Raw genomic sequence first — 25,398 nt, forward strand, 5'->3', positions numbered from 1 at the left:
AGTAATGATTATAAAAAAGGATTAATACTCACTAACGTAAAAAAAGGTCTATTTTCTGATAGAAAAGTGTGTCATCTCTTACCCATAGCTAGTCATCACGAGCGTAGAAATTATATGATTCTCCATTAATCATATTTTTTCTCCAAATTTTTTGAATCCTAATTATGAAATTTAGGGATTTTATTTTTCACTTCCTGAATTGTTTTATTGGCAATAATTTATTATTGTTGAATTATAATTTTGAGAAAGAGAGCCAAGAGTGACGTTTTGGAGAAAGATTCCAACTTGTTTTTCTTTTTCATCTTGGAACGAAATGAAAAGGTAGGAATGAAAAGTAAATATTCTTTTGTCGCAGTATGCCATGAATTGTTTTGGAGAAAGTTGCATATTTTTTTGAACGTATTTGAATGCAAAACATAAATAAATATGAATATTATTTTATGGCATGAAATGAAATTAATAAAATGATTATGAATTGTTAATAACAATAAGTATGTGCAAGTTATATATATTTGGTTGGAATTAAGTGTATGATAAATTTTTTAGTCACCAAGACAAAGTCTATAAGATTATTTAATTCCAAATTAATGATTATTTCAATTACTCATAGAATAATGAATGCTAAATTATATGATTATTGATTTATGGGTACATTGAAATTCATTGTTATAAGGTATTTATGGATCTAAAAACTTTTTAAACCCTACTTTATTTTCTTGTAGTGACTAGTGATAATAATCACATGACATATATGTGTGAATATTGATCTCCCTGCTGATGTACGGAGACTTAATTATTAGGAGAGTAACCCCTTACATGCATACAGCCAAATGCCACCCGTTATTTGGGAAAAGGGAAGGAAATAAAGATGTGACATTAAGGTTTTGATGAAATTAAAAACTATCTTTAATTTGCCAACTGCAGCTATATATCATTAATATTTCGTGGTAGTGAGTTGTCAAGTGGATTTATCACCAATTGTCGTTGTCATTCTCTATAACTATATAATTTTTAATTTTCGATTGGCTTTTCTTCAAAACCTTAGCAAATGGAGCCCAGCTATGCGCCACCGTTTTAAAGCATGAACAAAATCAGTAATCACCCATTACTCAGTTACTCCGCGAAATTCCCACGGTTTCACTTTTGCATACTACAATGTTGTCTTATGCTCACGCTCTCATTCCAAACCATTACTCCATGTATATATATAAACAAGAATAGAAACAAGGTTTGTCATCTTCAAACATACCACCAAACTGTCTCATTATGTACCTTACACATGAATATGATACTATATATAAATATATATATTCCTCTCACCAATATCGTATCCTCCAATTAAATCAGTGACAATAAACAAGTTTTAAATTGCATTCCTCTTTCCTAGTTAGACCCACCTACTTCCTATTCCTTTCTCATTTCATTTCCACACGTGCCAAAAATACCCTTTCTTTGCTTGCAAACAACACCACAAGCATGGCATCATCATCATCATCGAAGAGGCATCCATTGTACCATGGAATCCGTTGCCGCGGAGGAAAATGGGTTACTGAAATCCGCGAACCGCGAAAAACAAACCGCATATGGCTGGGGACGTTCCTGACGCCGGAGATGGCGGCCGCCGCCTACGATGTGGCGGCGTTGGCCCTGAAAGGCAACGAGGCGGTTCTTAACTTCCCTGACTCGGTTGGCAGGTATCCGGTGCCGGCATCCAATTCCCCTTCGGACATCCGCTTCGCTGCCATTGCTGCTGCAGAACTCATGAAGCCTGAAGCCAACAACAACAACAACGTTAATGCATCAACAACAAATAATGCAGCAGTTCAATCTGATAGCAATGATGTTTTACCTTCGTTTGAAACTGAGTTTATGGACGAGGAAGCCATATTCTCCATGCCAAGTTTGCTGGTTGACATGGCTGGGGGAATGTTGCTATCTCCTCCCAGAATGAGCCCTCCCTCCGATAACGAAAGTAATTATGTTGGAGAAACTTTGTGGAACTTTTGATCCCTCTATATAAACCAATTGAAGTAATTAAACTAATATATTGGAATTAATGGGAAAATGTGGTTAATTATAGGTATCGAAGTGAGAACTTGGATAGTTAATATGTAAATTAATTAAACTGAGAACTAAGGGTAAAACTATAACTCAAATTAAAAAAACTTAGGGTAAAACTTACGGCTACTTTGTTCTAAGACCATGTGTCTGTGAGTGTTTTAGTAGTTCTACTATATGTCTATATGTATGTATTTCGATGCTTGTGACTTGTGAGAATGCGTACCTGTTGATCTGGGTGCTTTGTATGAGAAGTTTCTTTATGTTTTATGTGAGACATTTGAATCAAACTTTTGCTTTTCTTTTTTGCCTCTTCTTTAAATAGTATATGCATGATTTTTCTGTTGTTCAAGAGTACTAAAACTGGAAACAGGAGGGAGACATAAAGTATGTAGCAGCTTGAGACATGAATAAGAATATCTCTCTATTTGCGACGCAAAAGCTAGAAAGCGCGTAGTTTATGTGCTTTAATGGAATGATATCTGTCGTGAGCTCATTTGCTCAACATGCAGCAGGAAATGCCGACTCCGTACCATGCTTAAAATTTATTTTTATAAAATGGTGGACAATTCTGCACTCTAAAATGTCAAATTAGTATTTATTATTATATTTTATTGTTATATTATTTGTTATATCTAACCTTGACCATCTGAATTAATTGATATGAAATTGTTTTAGTTAAATAATTAGTATGTTTAAAACTAAATAATTAAGAAAATACATTAATATATTTTTTCCTATTAATTATTGGTTTTTAAACAATAATAGTGTAAGGTTGAAGTAGTTACAATTTTTTTAATAAGAGATCTTATAAATAAAAAGGTTTTGTAAATTGAAAAAATATTTAATTAGTTAACCCCTTGAGTGATATTCTCAACTGAATTTTAAATTAATCAAAATTTAAAAATTTCCAAATAAAAAAGAGTTTCTAAAAACAAAATATAAATTATTTGCAAGATTTTTTTTATTAAGAAAAATGTGTGAATGAATACTATAATTAGACCCAAAAACGATGATCTTTGTATTATTTAGGGTCCACAAAATACACATGACAGTTTAAGTAATGTTCTTAGATACGTGTTAACTCTTCATGTCAGTCCAGTCCTGTCAAAGGAATACAAATATTCGATCCTTAGCAGTCGTCAGACTCCCTAACTGATAAGTCCTGACTGATAGGTTATCTCTAATATTTTATAATTTGAATATATTACAACATCTTTATCTCTTGGCATGTAGTTAACTATCAACAAATTTATAAGGTAAAATTATCTATTAGCATTGATCTCTAAGCTACATACTATCTCTAACTTTATTTATACAATATCGACTATTATCTACAAGTCAGTAATTATTTGTAAGCACTTTGACAACCCCAACAAACAAAGACCTGCAGGTATCAGGTTCCCTCGTACTCTTTTAGCACTCACTTAAGATTACGCTTATGCATACATGTTTACGTACGCATATACATGCTTACTCTCTTAACTCATGTACTTATTTGAGCGTTGAAATCCTTTGTTTTACAGGTCCCCCTCTTATTCTCTTAACAAAGATAACTCTCAAAGCTGACATATAAAGTCCAAGAATTCACACTAATCACGTTCATCCTGACATGGATCAGATGTCAGCTTCAAATTTTAGTAACTACAGTCCCATTAATATAATAAATTTGGGGAAGAGATAATATGTAATTTATAATTTGAGTCAACATCTACATATGATATTACTTGATTAAATCTTTCCACGCCTGACTGCTACTAAATAAACGGTTAACTCTAGAAATGAAAAGAAAAAGAAATTTCACCTACACGATAATAGTGTTTGTGGTGTGTTGACGATTATATATATAGTTAATCCAAATCAAAGCTAAATTGAGAGTGTGTGTTTTTTTTGTATTTATAGAAATCACATAATATTACTAGGCAAGGAAACTTTTCCTTCACATATTTAAGAAAATATGAAAAAGGGAATGGGGAAGGGACTAGTCATCTTCCCACCTAATAATATCTCTCAAAATTCCCAAACGAACTTTTAAGCTTTAAGAATATAGAACACATATTGGGCCTAGAGGACATAATTTATTTTTTGAGGGGATAAAAATTGAAAATGATTTTGGCACATCATTTTCTTCACATTTCATATCAATATTACTTGCATCTTTTTATTTGAAAGGGTGGAAGAAGGGGAGGGTGGAGTGTATCTTAAACTGTATGTTTTTTTAATTAAAATAGGGTAAAAATGTTATAATTATTATGATCCTAGAAAAAATGGGGTAAACAAACAGCTTGTAAATAACAATTGTTGGTAAAAAAAAAATATCTGTTATTTCTCGCTTCTATCAATTAAGTTGGCTAAGGATAGATCGATTAGTGTATAAGTTTTTTTTGGCAGTTAACTAATGTATAGTTTATTGTCCTTAATTTAGACATACTAATTAAGTTAATAAAGTACAACAGTAAATATAATGTTTGATATTTAAAATAGTTAATGTGCTATTATTTAATTAACCAATTAGTAAGTTGTGTGTATTATGTTTATTAGTTTATACAAGCTGAATCTCATTGTACAATTGCGTATATACTTAGGTTGGCCATTGCCGGTCCCGGTTGTACAGAAAGGTTCGATGCCAAAAGTAAAAATATAGAGCCAAAAAGCTGTGTACGAAATTAAACAACTTAATTCTAGAGGCTGGATAACATGTAGTGTCTTGATTATGCTTGCAGGGAAAGCTTGGGATCCTTTCCTTTAGAGAATGTGTTTGATAAAATATTTTAGTTAATTTTTAGTTTTTTTTATTAGTTATAAGAAATTTGTTTAAGTGTTTGATAAATAAAATATTATTTTTAATATTTTTTAATATTTATTGAAATGTTACTTGAAATAATATTTTTAAAATATTAATTTTTAACTTTTAGTTTTTTATATTTTTTATCCTTAAATATTTATTAAGTTTTCCTTTTAACCTTTTATTTAAGATAATATTTTATTATTTTTATCTTTTATGTAATTTTATATTTTTGAAGTACTTCATATAATTATATCAAAGAATTATGATTCAACCAGCTAATTTTTCAACCTTTTACTATCAATTAATTTTTTAATTTTTAATTAATTTAGTTAAAGATACTTACATTTATTTCCTTTAACAAAGGCAAATGATAATCAAATGGGAATATATATATACTAATCCACACGAATCTTAAGTGGTGTAAATTTATTGTAGAATTTTTATTCTCTTTCCTAGGTGATGAATGATTATGCAATACTTTGATTGACTGTTTTTAGATTCATGTGAATTCGTTCAAGTAGTTTTCGTATTAAATAAATAGCTCTCCTCTAACAAATTAAATAGGCGATACATCTGATTATATATGCTTGGTAATTTTCTTAGGTCACCCCAGTGCTTATTCTGTGTTAATTATTGCTTTCTCGCAACTAAACTTGAGAGAATTGAACATATAAAGTAGAGAAAGGAAAAATATTACATGGTTTGAAACTTCTAGTTTTGACTAATTTTTACGTGTAACACGTAATTATAATTTTTAATTTATGAAAGAAAGTTAGTAAGATATCGTATATAGAGGTTAATGATCAGGACCATCCCATCAATGTTTAACTGAATAAGCTGTTCATCTGATCATATATGATTGGTATTTTCACAGGTCAGCCATAGTGCTTATTCTGTGTTAATTGTTACATTCTTGCCACTAAGTTTGAGAGAACTGGAAATACGAATTTCTTCTATGGAAAAAAAATACTACTATTACACAATCCAAGACTGTAATTTTAACTAATTTTTACGTAATAGTTCTTTATTGTTTTTTAATTGGCCCACATTGTTTTGCTTAGCGATAATCATATTTTATTAATTTCTGAAGAAGAAAAAGATAATAATGTGTTATATAGAAATCAGTTAGGGCATACTGTATCATCCAACCGCCTAATACTAATTTCTCCAAAGGAAGAGTCAAGGTAGAGTATCATGTGTCACATTCTTCCGTGGAAGCCCTAATAGGTTATGAAGAGTGTTTCAGCAGCATTAATTATTGCAACAATTTCCATGTCTACAATCTCAGTAAATTAATTAAATCAGAACAACAGCCAACTGATTGCCTAGTTCATCCAGTGTTGATGAGTGGACAGTCATCAGATGCAGGAGGAGGAAGGAAGAACAAAAAGATTAAACAAAGAGTGGTCCTGAAATAAATGGATTAATCGAAAAGGGAAGGGGACCAAATAAATTTCAGTGATGTTTAGAAATTTGAGCAGCAAACTTTGACTACAGTGGCGACACAAATGGCCGACATCGCTTTTTTAGTTCTTCATGGCTTGAATTCTATCACTGCTTTGGTTGGTGACCTCTCTCTTTCTCTGGTTTCCTTTTCTCCTATAATTGGGAGCATATCTTGTTTATCATTGTATGCATGTTTTAATATTGCGGCCAAACCACTGGTTTTTTTTTCTTACACGTTAAAAATCTAAGCTACGACACGAGGGGATTCTGGCTGGTTCATTTTTGTCAATCAAATTAATGCACGTCAGAAACCGGAGAATTGAATATTGAAACACGATCCATACGCAACCGTCTCTAGTACTACGTTTATCTTCTTTCTTTTTTAGTACTATTGTTTCATGTTTTAAACATTTGATATGTAATATTGTACATAGTATTTTTTTTTAGACGGACAATTTAAAAAGAAAATAGAAATTAAAATTAAAAGAACAACTTTTTACTGTCCAATATGTATGATCAATTAAAAATCATTTTTCATTCTTGCTCAATAATTTAATTTAAAATGTATAAATAGGGTAAAAAAATGTGTAAACTCTCATTAATCATATATATCAACATATATGATAAGATTGTAGAATTTTGTAATAATTATTTATAAGTCATACCTAAAGTGAATTTTAATTAATTGGTAGTATAGAAATTTTATATTGACATTAATTTTGTGGTACAATTTTTACATTGACATTGTTTCAAGATATTTTTTTTCGTATCATTACATGTAATGTCACTCATTATCTACTTAGCACATGTTTGAGTTGTTATCCAAAATAATATAATAGTTGTATTATTTGGTATAATATAATTAAAAAATGTATTGATCAAGCCTATTGTTGGTAAATATTAGTCTCCTATTCAGTATGTCGAGCTTTTTATAAAAATACTTTAACGCACAAGTCAGTGAATGAATAATAAAATTAAAAGACGATATTTTAGATATCCGAGTTGTAGGCTTGAACAGTAAAAAAGTAATTGTATTTGGAAAATATATTTATGATCAAGTTGCATCGAGGATTTGCTTTATAAAAGTATAAAGAAATAATATAAATAGTTAAATATATACTGTAGATGAAACAAAAATAAAATTGAATAACGAACTAGCTAGTTGGTATGGTGCGTGTAAGATAAGTGTTCATTTCCTCAAATTTTTTTGAAAAGAGAAGATAACAAAGGGAACATCTGAGACACAATCATATTAATCCTCTTTTCGGCCAGATTTAGAAGGTTGAATATTGTTAACTATTCATATTGATTAAGGAATTAAAAAAATATTATTATAAAAATTATAAAAAAATTAACAACATAATTTTACACATCACAATAAAAAAAATTCTTATTTTAGTTTCGGTCTTAATTAATGTTAAAAAATACTGATTGTTTATTGATAAGGAATAACACTAGTTACTAACATTTACCTAAAAGATTAGCTATACGTGCTTACTTGACTTCCTCGCAAGTAGCAATAGGCTGAAAGGACCTCGAACTTCAAAATGTGCAATAAGTGGTCCTCCAAATATGTCTCCCTAACGATCCCACTTACAAAGTCCTTGTGTGGCTTTTAACTTTCATGATTATTCTTACTATCATTTTCTTTTCTTTTTCTAATTGTTGGTACGATCTAACAATCTTTGTGCTTTGTTTAATAGTCTTTCAACTTTTTTAAATTTTGATTTCAGTAGTTTTGGCCCATCTTTAATTTTTCATTAGCATTTTCATTCTCTGAAATTCTACTGTTAAACGGAGAGAGTGCGATATTAAAAACCAAAAAGTACAAAATACTCTTAGATAAACGAATATTAAATATTTAAGAAGTTAAAAACATTTGGAAAAATATAAAGAATCTAAAATAATATTTTAAAATTAGATTAAAATATAATTTTGATCTTTCTAATTTTAGCAATTCATGAATTTTTTTCATTATAATTTAAAATAGAAACATTTAATCTCTATTTTAAAATTAATTTGATAAAATAAAAAAACTAAATATCTATATTTTAAAATATAACGCCTAAAATTAGGAATTGCATTTTAGCATTAAAATTATTAGGCTGAATCAGACAAAGTGGGCCTAAACTGGTCCATATACGCAGTACGCCTACACTCTCCGAAAATCACATGCTATTTGGATTCAATAAAGAATAGAAACCAGATCCAAAAAATGGGTTAGGAAACCCAAGCCCACGAATTTGACTCACAAAATTCTCCTAAAATTCAACATATTCTTGATTTATTTTTTAGGTATAGATTGGAAATTCTCCTCTCCGCATCATTCCGTATCTGGCAGCAAATAGGCAGAGGAAATGGACTTAAGAGGGTGTCATCCCTATGTTCCTTTGAAGACATGATGTTTCCTCTTCAAATCTTTTTTTTTTTTTTCGTTTTTAGTCATTCATGATTTGATATTTGTGTTGCCTTGGTGTTATTGTGTATTTGGTTATTCTTCTCTTCCTCAAAGCTTTATTTTTTCCTATTGCTAACAAGCAGTTGCTTTCCGTTGGGATGTTGTGGAGAGAGAGAGTAAAAATCATTTTTTTAAAAATTGTTGCATATATTGAGAGTTTTTGTAGAATAACTAGATCTCCACATGAAAATCCAAAAAAATGTTTCAATAATAAATTTTAGCAAGATCAAACCTTGAGACTAAGATCTATTTGCAACACCCCTTATTAGGGATGCTCTTAGTCCATACCCATAGCCATAGTTATCATACTCGGGTTAGCTCGAGTCCAGGGAATCTTACAGGTCTAAGTTGCATGTTAAAAATTAACGTGCTCATGATTTGATGTGATCTAGTTAGGCTTAGTATGACTCAACTTTAAATTAGTGACTCAATTGACTCGATGCATTATATATATTTTTACAATTGAACAACATCATATGAGAAAATTCAATTAATACCTTAATTATAGTTGTGTTGGTTATAGACATGTTTACTTTTTTTTTCTTTTTTTACCAAACATAATGATAACTGTTAAATATGAGTTATTTTGATAATAAAAATATATTGAAAATATATTTAAAAATATTTATTTAGCAGTTATCTTTAGCTTAAATGATAAGAATTGATATTTTTGTTATTTATGACTTGCAGATATGAAAAGGATGGATTAAGAGAGAAAAAGATTGAGAAAATATAAAAAATATGGATAAGAAAGATTTTCACCATCAAGCCCAAGTCCACTCCAACAACTACAAGAAGAGAGTCAAACTAAGAAGGAGAGACACAACCCACGCACTTGGGTCTATCCCTTAGGGGAACTACGATAGAACTCCCTCTAGTAGGAGTTTCATTTACTCCCTTTCTTTCTTTCATCTCTTTTATTCTATCAGTTTTTATACCTCTCTCATTGTAAAACCCTCAATGACCATGAATGGCTAAACCCTTAGTTAGGGTCTGACAGGCCTAAAAGCCAACACAATGTATAATGTACTCTTCACTATTTATCAATGCAATATCAGATGTTTTTTTTCCTATTTTCTTTTATGTTTTTATCTTGCATACTCATCTTTATATTCTATTAGGGGTTAGATGCTCGGGAGAAGGTAACTTCTAAATAAGTTTTAGAGAAGACATGCATTAGTTTTAGGGATTAAACGCTCCTGAGAGGATAACTTCTAATAGAACAAGAAGAAAATATATCATAATAAAATCATTGTTAGACATAGACTGATTGCATTATGCCTATGCATCAAAGTAAACATCTAGAACTTCATGCATTTCATCTATTGAGTCTTTGCAAAGGCATTTGTGAGATAAATAGGTAAAATATGCTTGTTATCGTAAGACATCAAGGACAAGTAAATGAATAGTTGTGGGTATGATAAAATCAACTAAATTGGTAAAGAAAAATCATAAAATCATACATCTTAGGAAAATAGGGCATGCTAGGTCCCAATATTATCACATCTTGAGTTTATCTTTTTTTTTTTAATTTTAATCTTTTATCTTATCTCTTTTCTATCTTCTATTTTTTATATTTATTATCTTTTAATTTAAATTTTTTATCTTTTTTTTCTTCTATTTTTTACTTGTAAATTTTTATCTTATTCACTATATTTCTTTATGTATTATTTTAAATTCTTTATTTGTTGCTTGTAAATTGGAGTTGCATTAATCTAAGTATAAATAAAATTCTTGTAGATTCGACACTCGAACTATCGAGTACTTTATTACCTGTGACAAATTTGGTATACTTGTCAAAGAGTTAACACATAACCACATCATAGAATTTAAAATAATAAAGTTCTTACTTTCATTTTTTTCCTTAGCTAATTAACCATGAGATTTCAATAAAAGAGTTGTTCCTTGAGTAATTTAATCATTTATCTTCATCAAAACGAGATTTGGAATTCCATAAAAAAATTATCAACTATGTACATCTTTCTTTGCTAAAATAATTTTTACCATCTATGTATGTCTTTTTTTTTCCTTTCGTTCTTTACATGTGTTACGTGGTTTATAGGGGATTGGTCACTTCTTATACTAGGTTTGGATTTATTAATAATTTTGACATTTAAAAAGAAAAAAAATAGAATAATGTTTTTTTCCTATCCATATGTAGTGAAGTCTTGTGTATTGTTCTAATTTATATGATCATAAAGCAAGATATTAATTATAAAAAAATTGACAGTAAATCATAATTAGTTTTTTTATATCTTTCAGGAATATTGATTATTGAATTGTGAAGCATATGTTGTTACATGCATGGAAGTGGAGGGCATGAAAAGTTATACTTTTGAGAATATGGATGATGATACAAATTTCAATTCCAAACTTTTTTTAGCAAAGAATGATTGGTAAATATATCAAATCTTGTTTTGATGTAGATTAGATGGACAAATATTATAGAAAATATTATTTAGTGTTATTATTAATGATTTTTATCAATTAATTTAATTAGAAATAATAAAATCATATCTTGCAATAATTAAAAATTTTAAATTTTTTGAGTAAATCAATTTTAACCTTTAGATTATTTAAATTGAATGGCTAAAATTTGGTGTAAAACATTAATTTTTAAACATGTAAACAAATCCTATCGTGTGCATATATATATACACATTAGATTATGTCTAATAATGTACAATAATAAATAAAAGACAATAATATATTTTAAAATTTAACTTAAAATTACATATATTGAATTCTAAAAATAATATTATATACTCAAAATTTTAAACAAATTCATAATTACACTTCTAAATTTATCAAATTTTATTAAAATTTAAATATTAAGTTTATAAATTTACAGAAATTATTTATATATTTTTAATATAAATTAAATGATACATATTAAGTAATGAATCAATGCATGGCATCTTTTCTTTTTACTTTACACACGAGTATACTAAAGTTCTAAACACGTATTAGACTCTGGGTCCTAACCGCTAGCATTGATAGTCCGATGAAGTGTTAGGTTGGAAACTGATTGTGCGAATGTAGGAATTATCCTTTAAAGTAGCCGAAGCAAGTGTTAACCGTGGGCCGCCACTTTGACACTTCAACTGGCCCACAATTAATGCCAACTGTACCAGTTTCCGTGTCCACATCGTAGTCACGTGCGTTATTCACGTTCCTTAATCCCCACAACCTCAAAAAGCTACACTACATATACTCCATTCACATCCCACTCACGTCAACTCTCACTCCACAACTCAACTAAGCGCAAACCAAACCAACACAAACAAAAACATCTCTCAGCAAATGAATATTCTCGGACAATCACTCCACCAATCAAACAACGGCAGCTACTCTTGTTCGTCGCCGGAGACTGCAAACTCCTCTAACCTTCCGACCACTCCGAAAGCCGTTCACTCCGACGAGGAAGTGAACACATTAGCATCGGCTCATCCTAAGAAACGTGCGGGGCGTCGAATTTTTAAGGAGACAAGGCATCCCGTGTACAGAGGAGTGCGGCGGAGGAACAACAACAAGTGGGTCTGCGAGGTTCGTGTTCCCAACGACAAGTCCACGAGGATTTGGCTCGGAACGTATCCAACGCCTGAGATGGCCGCACGTGCGCACGACGTCGCCGCGCTCTCGCTTCGAGGTAAGTCGGCGTGTCTCAACTTCGCCGACTCGGCGTGGCGGTTGCCCTTGCCGGCGTCGACCAATGCGAAGGAGATTCGGCGCGTGGCGGCGGCGGCTGCTGTAGCGATTGCGGCGGAAGACAGCCGCGGCAAGCAGTTGCGGACTAATGCGATTGATGCCGTTGCTGATTGCGAAGTTAGCAGCAGTGACATAGGCGTCGATGAAAATTGCAATAACAATAAAGCTTCGCAGAGGTTTTGTGATTTGGATGAAATTACAATGCCAGATGCACCGGTTTTTGAGGACATGCATGAGTGGCTTCAGACTATGGCTGCTGAACCATTAAGATCACCTACTTTTGTAACATATGTTAATGTTAGGGATGTCTGGAACTTTGTGGAGGATGATGCTGAGGTTTCCTTGTGGAGCTTCACCGTCTGAAGAGCATGCAATTTAGGCTTTAGGTGTATTTAGTGTGTTTAGCTTTCTTTCTCTTCTTTTGGTTTTTGTACATAATTAGGAACGGAGGACTACGAAAATGTACAAAGACCGAAACGATATAAGGAGATAGCTATCTAGGTAGGAACATAAAAGTGTGAAACATTGTAACTTTTCTCATTCGGTTGTTTTTGTAAAATAAAAATTCTATTTTCATCAATACATTATCAAAGACACTCACTGTTAGCAATCCTCCAGCTTTCGATAAAAAAAAATTGCGTATAGATAAGTGCAAGCTAGCAGCTGAGTGCATGATTCATCATAAACAAAATCCAAATTACGCACTCAACAATTAATATGTTATATGATCGATGTATCTGTGAAACAAAACTTTGGCTTTACGTACAGTTACATCAAACAAGGTTATCTAAGTAAATAAAAGCATCGGATAGCTAACTCCTTCATAGCGGATTAGTGGCGGGCATTATTACCAACAATGATGAAGACATTAAAGCTCAAGGAGTGACACAAGAACTAGGAGAATCAATGACTAGAGCCAGAGGTAAAAAGATAAAAGAGATCCCACAGTAAGTGAAAACAACAATTCTTATAATTGTACTTGCAATGAAGGACATTAAATCAAAATTATTTCAACATATGATTATAATTGAAGATATTGACGTTCTTCTTTTTAGAATTAAATAAAATTATATTTCTTTTATTTTTGTTTTTTCTTTTATTTATTTTAGTGGCTGATAGTCTTGGTGACTTTTTATTTGCACCACTAGGAATTAAAACCTTACCTTCCTAAGTATAGTTAATGATGAATTTAGAATAATTAAAGGTTTAGTGTCTATATGTATACGAAATTGCAATAGAATGAAGAGACTTAAATATTTAGACAAATACTTGTGTAGTGCGAGAGTATTCTTTATGTTTCAGGTTGAATCCATTCACTGTCCATCGCTCTTATGGCATCAGAAGTGATGCCTTCCACCTATCATCAAGCGATTCGTAACTAAAATTGTGTCAAACAACCTCTACTTTTTTATAGAATCAATGACTCCTATAAACCATAACACAAGCCAACCCAAGTTACTACCTTTTTTTCCCATGTCTTGCAAGAAATATCTCACAAATCACCTTGAGCATGAACTTTGTTGTTTTTGTTATGGAGGGAGGCGACAGTGCGTGGCATTCGTTTAGGTTGCAAAGGGAGATCTAGAGGCTATTGTTTGGGGAGGTGGAAGGACTTTGTGGTCTAAGTCACAAGAAATAATTATTAATCACACTTTGTTTATTTTCATCAAACTTCATATTAATTAAGATTTTTTTTTTCTAATGAATCAGAGAATTATGACAACAAAAAAACTACATAGGAGGTAGTGTAAGGGAAAACTCATTTAATGTCAAAAGAACACTTGTAATAATACATCTATTTTCAGTAAAGTTTGAAGGTTTACATACCAAAAGTTTTTCATATTTGCAATTTTTGAATTATAAAGTACTTGAAGTTTTACGTATCCTTTTAATTTACTCTTCAATAAATTACTCTTCAATTTCAAAATCCATATCCTTCTAATTTATTTTTATATTCTTATCTTGATAATTTAGACACCTTTTATTATTATATTATTTCTTTTCAAGACATGATTTTATCATGTTGTTTATCAATAAGTATTTTTATATGTTTTTCCTTAAACTTATATTTATAAGTTTTACTTTAATTTAAAAAGATTTAGTTTACAATTTATAATATATATATATATATATATATATATTTATTTATTTATTTATTGACCCCTCCTTTGCATGTTTTATAAATATATTTCTTTCCCATTTTCGCTTGATACATAGGTGCCCTTTGTAATAGTAGCATTTTGAATAAGCCAAAAAAAATTGTTAAAATTAAATGATAGTACAAAAGATGCTCCATTAGCATAGTACAATAAGAGTAAACAAATAGAAAAAAAGACATACCCACCCCAACTAGACGCATACTGTCGTATCACACAGCAGCAAAAGGATTGTACCGTGTTACATGAAGGGATCACAACAAATACTTGGTCCCCTTCGTAATTTTGTTAATTAGATTTTCAATGATGACTCTTTTAGTTGCAACGAACAAGGAAATGAAGTAAATCCAAAGACAATATAGATAGAATTCAAGAGAACCGAAGAATAGATGTTTACTCTGTCACCATTTTAATTAGTATTAACGTGTAGGATAGTCTAGGGAATGAAGTTAATTTTTTAAATGAGAAGTTGAGAAAATTAAATATAAATAACTAATATTTTTAATTAGTGTTATTATTATTATTATTATTATTTTATATATATTTGAATTCAGAATAAATACTCTTTTAGAATTTATTATTGAATAAATTTCATGAAGTTTGTACACTAACATTTTTAACGGAACAATTTACATGAAATTCAGCAATCAATAAAAAGAATATTGTTAATATTCTTCTTATATAACTCCGTATAAAACGCAAGGAACTTAAAATTAGAAATTATTTTTTTGGTTATTTATTTTATCATATTAACGTTGATGATTAAAACAAAAAAAAAGAATATATACTGCAGTTTTTTTTTCATTTTTTTTGTTATTATGGTCATCAAAACAACATTGATGATTCAAACAAAACAAACAGAGGATGCTAGCAACAATGTTTTTACTTATTTTATAACTTTAATACGCTTTTTTTTTATTATTTAAAATTTATTGGGACGCAATTTTTTTTTCTAAAATTCATTAAAGAAATAATAAAACCCATAATAAAGAGTGTTTTAGAAATAAGAATATATTGATACTTGATAAATTTGTCAAATATGCATTAAAAGATTATGGAAATTTAAAATTAAGAAAAAATTAATAAATAGCATAATAGTGTTAAAGAATTTTAAAAAATATATTGTTTATTTTAAAATTTTAAAATATGATTCTTAGTCTTACCTTGTTTAGTGGCTTTTGCCAATTTTAAAATGTGTTCAATGCCTTTATTAAACAGAAAAGAGGAGTTGGAAATAAATACTAGGAAGAAAACGATGAGATCACTGTCGGGACTGGGAAGTCAACAGGAGGATGACAACACGTGGCACGTGCTAAGCGCGTGGAGAGAAATTGGGGAGGGAAGGGTCAACTACAGGTCTATTGGCACAGTTGTTGTTTCACTCAGTTCAATAATAATAAATTAATCCCTCTCGAGATTCAAATTTTTATGAATATGAATTAAGAAGCATCCAAGCTTCTTCTTTCTTCTCACTTCAATCTCCACACCACATTATTTTAATTATCTCACAGACTGTGTTTTAGTGTTGAGATTTTCACCGCGGAACCTTCTTTAGTCTTTCCTTTCTGCGCATTCTTCAACAATATATATAGTCCCTAAGTATCTCTATATTTCTACACCATAGTCTCTTTAATTTCCTCTCTACTCTCCTTAGTCCCTAGCTAGCTAACTTAAATTTCCTTACATATATGGCTTCTACTGGTGGCAAATCTCATTCTCTAATAACTACCTCAAAACGCTCCGTTTTGCTGAAGGACTACCTCAGGGATGACCTGAGTTCATGTTCATCGAACGGTTTCAAATCGCTCACACGCCAACAATGCTGCACCACCGTGGGATTTTTCATGGAGAAAGATCTCCAACTCCAACGCAAAAGAAGGAACACATTCACTCCACGGTCCACTACATCTTCTTCTTCATCAACCATATTGGCTCTGCAGAGAGCTTCTGGAGCCATAATCAACGCGATAAAGTCACTGCCGTTGTCACAAAAGAGTGGTGTCGCTGGTGTTCTTTCTAGAAGCTTTTCGAGGAAGGTGTTGAGTAGAAGGTTCTTCTGGAGAAAAGCGGCGGCGAGGGAAGAGGGAAGCGAAGGTGTGCCGCGGAGGAGGAAATCTTTCCGCGAACTCATTATGCTGGATCATGAGGAGCATCGTAAAGCGACGTCGTCGTTGAATGAGGATACTGATACTACCGTTTTCGCTGCACATGCCCCGAGCGTCACCACCTCTTCGGGTCGCGGCAGTGAAAGCTGGGGAGACAGTGAATTCACTTTTGCGTCTAACGCTGCTTCTTCTTCCTCTGAGAGCTCCAACGAGAATTACCTCGTACTTGAGGATACAAAAGAAGGTGCGCCACATCACAAGCTGGAACAAGTAGTAACCAAGGTAAGTAATTTCCAACCTGAATTCTTTTACTATCGTCTTTCTATTTTATGGAGGATTTTTGTCATGTCTCAAGTTAAAAAATAAATTGGACTAATCGGATCCGAAAAAAAATAAATAAGAACATGAATGGTTTTTGAATCGGAGCCATCTATTTTACATTAATTAGTAAGACAAATATTTCAATAATGCAAAGTTTAAAATTGATTAGTTGAGAATTTAACTATTTTAAAGTAAGAAAAACAAACTTTAAAAATGATTTTTTCCTTTAATAATGGTTGATATTATAATATTTTTATACATATCTTTAATATTATTAGAATCTTTAATTTTTAATTTTAATTAATGATTATTTATTTGAAAGGTAATTTTAATTAATGATTATAAGTATTGCGTTGGAGGATACTATTCCCTTGATTAAACCATGCATGGGCCTTTTTTTTTTTTGGTAAATCATTGAAAATGTTAAAGATTTGAGGATTGTTGTAAACCATGCATGTGCAAATCTAACTTGGGGAGCACAACTGATAGTGTGGTTTGCACGTGCAGGGTGTGGGGATAGTATACCTGTAGAGGCACCGTATTAAGGACTTCGTTGTCCACTAAGCGCCTTCCGCGGCGCTGAAACTCACTGCAATTACTGACACTAATTAAGGACTGGTAATTTAAATCAAAATCGATTGAATTAATAAAAACTTTTACTAAAAATTATTGATAAAAATATTAAGAGGAATCTTAACAACACTATTTTTCAGATACTTTTCTGATTCTATGTGATTGGTGTTAAAATTTATTAATTTTAATAAGTTTTATTTCTCAATATTTCTTCCTTTTAATTTATATTAAAAGAGAAGTAAAATTTATTAAAATTGATGATTTTTAATAAATTAAAAAGATATCAAAAAAAGAGAATCAAAATAGATAGAATGTCGCTGGCCTTCCTCAAATATTAAATATACTAATACTATGAAATGTGGAATATTTTTAACCATGGCTTTGCTTCACTTCACGTCTTCACCTAACATTGAGTAGTATTTAAAAAGTACTCCAAAGTAAGAACACACACGCTGGTTAACTTTTTTAAAGCTTTTCTTTGTAAGCTATGAAACTTAAGGAACAATCATTTTATCCTATAATACAATTAATTTATTTCTGAAATGATTAATAAATGGACTTGTGATTTAACAATAAAATAAACTGGCTAACTGCACCTGTGATTGGCTGATTCATTTTCCTAATTATCGTGAACCACATGTCTTCTATTTTTTTCGCATTTTCTTATAATATATAGTCATACAGAATGAATATTTTGAGAGGCTTCATACTTGAAAACAAACATTTTTTGACCTTGATTTCAACAAAATCAACGACTTTTAAAAAATAAAATGAACATAAACGAAATTTAATATATAAGCAAATCATAGTATTATCTGGTCTATACAAATATATATCCTTAATTTAAAGTAAAGAGTGTAAATTTTATGCATTCACAAAAATTCTTACATTGTGTATAAATAATATATCAATAAACCATAAAAGAAAAGTTTGATTTATTGAGTGATGTGCTTAATTTAATAATTTGATAGTATATAAAATTAAACTCCAAAATGAATCTCACGTAAAAATTGAATTTCAAAAAGTTGGTTTTGTATAGTGAAGTTTGTTCATTTTGTCTCTGATTGTTTGAACTCTTCCCTTAATAAAACGTCGATCAGTTGTATTTAAAAAGCTTTGATATCTTTTTATCAAATGAAAATACGGGATAAGTGAACCTGTTCTCATGAAACAGGAATATTGGCCAAATGACGAGAAGGAACAATTTAGCCCTGTATCAATACTAGATTGCCCATTTGAAGATGAAGAAGATAATTACAAGTCTCATATCAATTCCACTTCCATTATTCTTTCCTTTTCTGAAGGTAATTCCCCCTCTCTCCCTCTCAACAACAAAATGCCATAAAATTTGATGAAGTTTTGCAGCATAAATACATGTTTTTTTCTCTGACAAATTAAATGAAAGTGTGTATATTTTATGATGTAATCACAGGAAGGAAACACAAGCACATGCACAAAAGATGCCATTTTGAAAGCGTGGTTCCACTGGAGCCGGTGGTTTTGGAGAAAAAGTTCGCGCGGTTAGAGCTGGAGGATGAACCACACAAGCATTCTACGAAACAATGTTCCACCGTATTAGCTCCAACATTTCGTCGTGACAACAATAACAACATCGAGGAGAATGCTCGCGATCTTCTCAACTTAGTTAAAAGGTCAATTGCACCCAACGTTTTGATAACAAAGGCAGAGAATTTGCTGTTTGATTTCTTCAAGAAGAGTATAGAGGAAAACAAAGACATTGATTACTCAAAGAAGCTTCAACTTTGCAAGGTAGCTGAGGATTGGATACATGGGCAACCCCAAGAACCGTATTTGGGTTGGGAAGTGCAGGGAGGAAAGTGTGTCTACATTAGAGAGATGGATAAGTGTGAGGAGTGGAAAAACTCGTATCAAGAAATACAACAATTGGGTCAGGAGCTGGCAAACGAGGTATTCACTAATTTGGTGAATGAGTTCATATTTGAACTCACGACACGTGCTAGCTAGTAGCCACTAAAGATGAGATGTTGCAACTTGCAAGTATCTTCCTCAATTGTTTTTTTTTTCTTTTTACATTAATTGTATTAGCCTCTTCTCCCTGTCTTGGGGACACGGGAGGCTAAATTTTGGAAGGAACTATTAGGGGAAATTTTGATTTTTTTTTTAGTTATATATGATGTTTTTCTTACTCATATCCTACATGAATATTGCTTTGACATCTAGAGTTTATTACGAGACTTGGGAGAAACCAATTAACTTTTCTCCAACAGCAAGCAGAGAAAATCTTCCCAACTTCTATACGTGAACTCTAATTAGGAACTTAATTACTTTCAAAGATTTGAGAAATTGCATTTGTACAAAAACAATATATAAAATAAAAAGAAATAAAATGAGAAGAAAAAAGAAATGTAAGATGAGGAAGTTAATGTGACAAAAAGAAATAAAAAAATATATGAAAAATTATGTATCAATTTATTTATAAATAATATAGCTTTTTCTATAATTATTATATGCAAGCAAACCATCATCATATTAGTTAAGGTACAAGAATATAAAGTATTAAATAAACATAAAATGTTTTTTTATTGAAAATATAAAAATATTTGACATTTGCACATGGCAAAAGCTAGACCATTTGAGGTGCAACAAAAGGGGCTAGGCCTCATATGTAAAAATTATGCCAACATGAAATAAGTAAATAATACTATGCCCTAAAAAATAAAATAAATTATGCTTGGAACTTTCCTGGAAAAATAATTAATAGTTGCATATTATATATATATATATATATATATATATATATATATATATATAAAATTTCATCGGTGGACTTAATTTCATCATATTGTAAATATTTTTTAGTTGAATAAATGCCTATATTTCTAAAGCAAAATAAATTATATAATATATTAGATACTTAAATTAAAGAGTTTGAACTACATGATAAAATTAGTTTTGAATAGATTATATTAATTTCACTAGCATTCTCATAATTTATGTGTCAGCAATATATTACTAGATACTGTTTGTTGCTTGCAATTCTGAGATTTTAATATTCTTTTCAATGTAATAGAAAGTTATATGATCACACCATAAGTCAAAGCTGGGATTAAAATTTCTCTTACGAAGTTAATTGAAAAACCAAGTAAGACTTAATTGGACTCTTTACCAATTAAGACTTTTTTAGTTCATCAAAACGGGACAACTCAAGTTAGAAGGTGTCCATATAAGTCTAAGCCCATAATTTATATACAAGCAACTTTAGGTCAGTATGAATGATGGGCTCGGGAGTAATACTTAGGCAATTGCTTCCTGCATCTTCGTCTTTGCTTCCTACACCTAATCCGAAATGAAAAATTACATTCCGAAGGGAATGTAAAAGTTTGCATTCTAGAAAGGCTAATCCGGATTCCAAAATAGCCTTTCTGAAAGCTTAAAAAGGTGCATGAAACAATTATGGATATGTTGGAAGTAATTGCCTAATATTATTTTTTATAGAAAATCAAAGCTCTGTTCCCTCTAACCATGGCCCCTCAGATGACATGATATGGGTGATGGTGAGAAGTGGATGCTTTTTCCCTTTGCTGTCCCTGTTAGTTGTTCTTTTAACGTTTCAGCAATTACTTCATTGCATGTACTGATGTACAGATCATCCTGTTCTCCTTTGCATTGTGTGTTTGATTTCACTGACAGTTCAATTTTGTATATGCTTGAAATTTCCATGAGTGACCTACCAACTAGTGCGCTAGAAGTTCCACCATTGGAAAGTGTAAAAATCTTTATACTAATAATGTATCAAAATTAAACTCATAATAATATAATAAAATATTTAAAAATTGAACTTAAAAGAGGTCCATAACAAGTTACACCACGAGTCACACTCCTCCTTTTGTTAATTAAGCTCCCTTTCACTTAATGGATATGCAAACTTAGTACCTTAAATGCTTAATTGGCAATGATCAAATATGTTGTCTGTTGTGTGTGTTTTCATGTCTTATTGCCGAATAAATTAGAGGACACCGCATGATAGTGGTGACTGGTGACAGACAATGTCATATTCATCGTTTGTATTACCTATCTAACTTTATCTGCATTAAATATATTTGCTTGAAGTTTTACCGTCCTGATTGACTTGGATAATGAAATGTCCGGAAGTGTTCTGTACTTTACATATATTAAGGAAGGTGAATATACTTGTATAGAAAAACAAAAGGAAGACTAATAGTGCATCACTGTTGCAGTTGTTGAAAACTAAGAAGTCTTTACACCCAATGTTGTTTGGGACTTGTTATGATACCTTTCCCTGTAGAGAACAACTATAAGTGGTAGCTAGTCTGTGATAAAAAAAAAATATCCCTTTGAATCATCCATCCCTCTTTATGGATCTAGTAATGATATTTTGTAGTATCCTATGATGAGTCATACATGAGCCTTTTAGAATTGCCTTTTTAAGCAGGTGGCTGGGAAATTCCATCAACCATTGTTGAAGTTCAAAGAATGTTTTTGGTGTATATAGGACACCAGATATTTGCTTTTTGAGTTTTTCAATTTTAATGATTCCATGCATATTATAAAACTTTGAACTCTTGAGCGTTAAATGAAAGTTAAAAGGTAATACTTCCCCTATAAATTTCGTTAAGGGCTGTACGTGCAGAATGTTCAGTTATATTCTTAATACTGTACTGTACAATATTAGACCTTTTGTATTTGACTTTTAATTCCGTTTGCAGCTGGAAATCTGTATTTGCCTTTAATTAAAAGCCCACCAAATTAGATGTCTGTATTTGCTTTGGTGTTGAACTTTTGAATTTCTAACATTTATTCAGTGTTTCAATATGTCAAAGGCCATACAATTATACAAAACTGAAGTTGAAAATTTACCAAAAAATTAAGTTACCTTCTAGAAACTTTGAATTGTTGGTTCAATTTACACCTTAATTTTGTTTTCTTTTGCTTTCAAGTTATATTCTTTTTCTGCAGCATGTCTGAGTCTATCCAAGGGTATATGAAGTTAGACAAAAGATCTATTGCTGGAGATCTGTTATAACCGTACAAGTCTGTTTGTACTCTTCACAAATTGATAGGGAATATGAGTGTTTTGTCACTTTAGTTTCCCAAAAGGAGAATTGAATTTTCCTGTCAATTATTACATCCTAGAAAATAAACAAGGAAACTATTTTTTGTTAAACATTTATAACTTGTATTTGTGTAGAATATACTGTGCACAATTCATCCAGTAGTTACTATGAGATAAGGTCGAGGCCATTTACATAAGAAATAAGAAATGGTATCAACTATACACTAGACAGTAGACACAAGTTAAGAAAACAAAGTAAAAAGTCTCCTAAAAAAAAAGAAAATACAAAGTAAAAAGTAAAAAGTAATTACAAATTAAAATCGTTATTTGAAAGTACAGGATTTTTAAAAAGTACTAGTAATTGAGAGTATTTAATAGAATGTATTAAATATCCATAACCAATGACAATTGACTGATACATGAGACAATATAAAGCCATTAAATCGCCGCAAAACAACGATATGCTATTATTGTGCTATTAATTCCATTACCCAGCTGTAACCTGGCTACTCTAACCGTATTCAATTGTGTCCATTAAAGAACTTATTGTCTCTCTTTTTTTTTCCCCCCCCTTTTAAAAAATATGTGAAACTTACTTTATTTAACAAGCTAAAAATCGAATCCCGTGAACTTTATCCTCTGATAATGTGGCCAAGACTTGGCTCAAATTTTGTCCTCTCCCCACAAAAGGAATAAAGCCAGGCACGATTTAGGGCAAGTATTTCCAATTTTCCATTCGAACTGTGATCAATGCAGCTACCTGAATTTTGGTATACTTCACTTTAATCAGTCTAAAAGATACGTAAGGTATTACATAATAAAAAATAAGATATTATTAAACTACTCTTACGTACTGAGGTCGTTGGATCTCATTATGGTTTTTTTCCTCTCAGATAGTTGAAAGTTGAAACTATCAAACAATTATTATTGCTGATTGAACATTATAATTATAAAGCTTTGATGAGTCTCCCAATTAGAGCGTCACACTAATTTGTGGCAATTGGCATAGACCGCATTTGTATTTCTCTGCAGTAATGGACAAAATTTTGAGTTCTTTAGATTTTAATTTTTTATTTATTCTGTTAACGTTTTCTTTTCCTTTTTCTCAATGAACTTGTATATAAAATTTCAGCAATTGTTACTTATATACATTTTAAACAACCTAACACGTAGACTTTCTACAATAATAAAGAAACTAAAAAATGATATTTTAAAATAAATAATTCTTTCAGCAATGAGCGTCAAAAATACTCTATTGTCTTACCTTATTACTTAATGAAATTATAATACAATCCAAGTCATTAAATAAAATCTCAATACAATGATGGTATAAAAAAAATGAAAAACAATAATTGGGTCTTTGTTTTTCTAATTAAAATAGTTTTGTATCTTAATCTTAATTATTGGAGTCATATATTCAAGGTTTGAGGAAAAGAAATACAGTAGGACCTTTTATTTAAAAATTATTTAATACTCAAATCTCGTCAATCAACATTCAATATAATATATATTTATAAATAATTATTAAAATAATTCTTATAATTATACTAATTTCGGAAAATTCTAAAACTAAAATTTAAATTCTGATATTTTTACATTTATATATATTAATGATCAAACTATTTTCTGTGATCTGACAAAAAAAACCAATATATGTACCCTGAAATAAATCAAACTTTACTTAAATATCTTTTAATATTTCATTTATATTACAAGTATAGTTAGACATACAGATAAGTTTCTCTTGCAAAGTTTTCAACCCTTGAAGTCTATCCCAAGAAACCTACATTCTTAACAAATTCATTTTTTTTAAGCCCGCATTTGCCTCGCGTAGTATGGGCTTAGCGGGTCAATTCACATTTGACAAAAAAAAATTAAAAAAGAAAATTAAATTTTAATATGTAAAATTTACCAATTTTAAATCATTTTAAAAACTAATTATGAATTATCTAATAATAAATAAATAAAAATATTTGTAACATAATTTGCATTTGAAGTTACCAAATTTTTTTTTACATTATATTTACTTAATATATAATTCTATATTAAATCAAAATATTATATTATTATTCACCATGAATCATATAAAAAATACCTAAATTTTATACTTTTTTTTTACTTTACTTACACTTCTTGTTTATTAGTATAATATATATTTTTATATTGGAATATAAAAAGCCCATGTAGACCCATGAAGCCCGACAGGTAAAACATGTTTAACATGCAGATTAAGCAGAATAGGTTAAAAAATTCACAAATTAAATGGACTCAAAATATTAAAGTCCTTATACCATGTTGGTTGCGGGTTTTACAAGTGATCAACAAGTGGAAACCCATTTATCCGGCTCTAGTTACCTGTACAAAGAAAAAGAAAGAAAATATTTATTGTTGACATGTGTTTCCTTAATCTACATCTGAAAATTAAAGGCCCTTAATTTTGCATTTAATCACAACATCCATTTCAAGAATGGCTAAAATAAGATATTCATTTTTGTGTATTTTATTTTTTCATATTCCTCCGGTCAAACTAAAACTATAATACATATGTTGGGTTTTTTAAGCTTCATTCCTATGTGGAGTAAAGGCTCAAATGAGAAGGTTCGTATGTCTCACTTATTTAAGTGAAAAGTGGTCAGATTAGTGAGTGAGATACAATGAGAGGAACTCATTTGAGAGGGAAAAATAGTTACAAATCATTGAGAGAGAAAGAAGGAAAGGGAAAATCATTC

The 25,398-nt window shown here is 30.5% G+C and overlaps 3 protein-coding genes across 3 annotated transcripts; all 3 read left to right on the top strand.

The window, feature by feature from the left end:
• The first annotated feature begins 1,224 nt into the window (after nucleotides 1-1,224).
• Nucleotides 1,225-2,487, top strand: LOC100778793 (ethylene-responsive transcription factor ERF027). The gene has a single exon (XM_006600746.4). The coding sequence runs from the start codon at nucleotides 1,477-1,479 to the stop codon at nucleotides 2,005-2,007; it is 531 nt and encodes a 176-aa protein (XP_006600809.1). The 5' UTR covers nucleotides 1,225-1,476; the 3' UTR covers nucleotides 2,008-2,487.
• A 9,484-nt stretch (nucleotides 2,488-11,971) lies between these two features.
• On the top strand, nucleotides 11,972-13,038 carry LOC100779318 (dehydration-responsive element-binding protein 1E). Its single transcript, XM_003550832.5, has one exon. It carries the CDS (start codon nucleotides 12,054-12,056, stop codon nucleotides 12,819-12,821), a length of 768 nt encoding a protein of 255 aa, XP_003550880.1. The 5' UTR covers nucleotides 11,972-12,053; the 3' UTR covers nucleotides 12,822-13,038.
• Nucleotides 13,039-16,231: 3,193 nt separating this feature from the next.
• Nucleotides 16,232-20,283, top strand: LOC102668195 (uncharacterized). The gene is made up of 3 exons (XM_006601385.3): nucleotides 16,232-17,001; nucleotides 18,788-18,917; nucleotides 19,046-20,283. The coding sequence occupies exons 1-3, from the start codon at nucleotides 16,303-16,305 to the stop codon at nucleotides 19,597-19,599; spliced, it is 1,383 nt and encodes a 460-aa protein (XP_006601448.1). The 5' UTR covers nucleotides 16,232-16,302; the 3' UTR covers nucleotides 19,600-20,283.
• Nucleotides 20,284-25,398: the final 5,115 nt, after the last annotated feature.

This window comes from Glycine max, chromosome 17 (genome assembly GCF_000004515.6).
Source record: "Glycine max cultivar Williams 82 chromosome 17, Glycine_max_v4.0, whole genome shotgun sequence".
Classification (NCBI taxonomy): domain Eukaryota; kingdom Viridiplantae; phylum Streptophyta; class Magnoliopsida; order Fabales; family Fabaceae; genus Glycine; species Glycine max.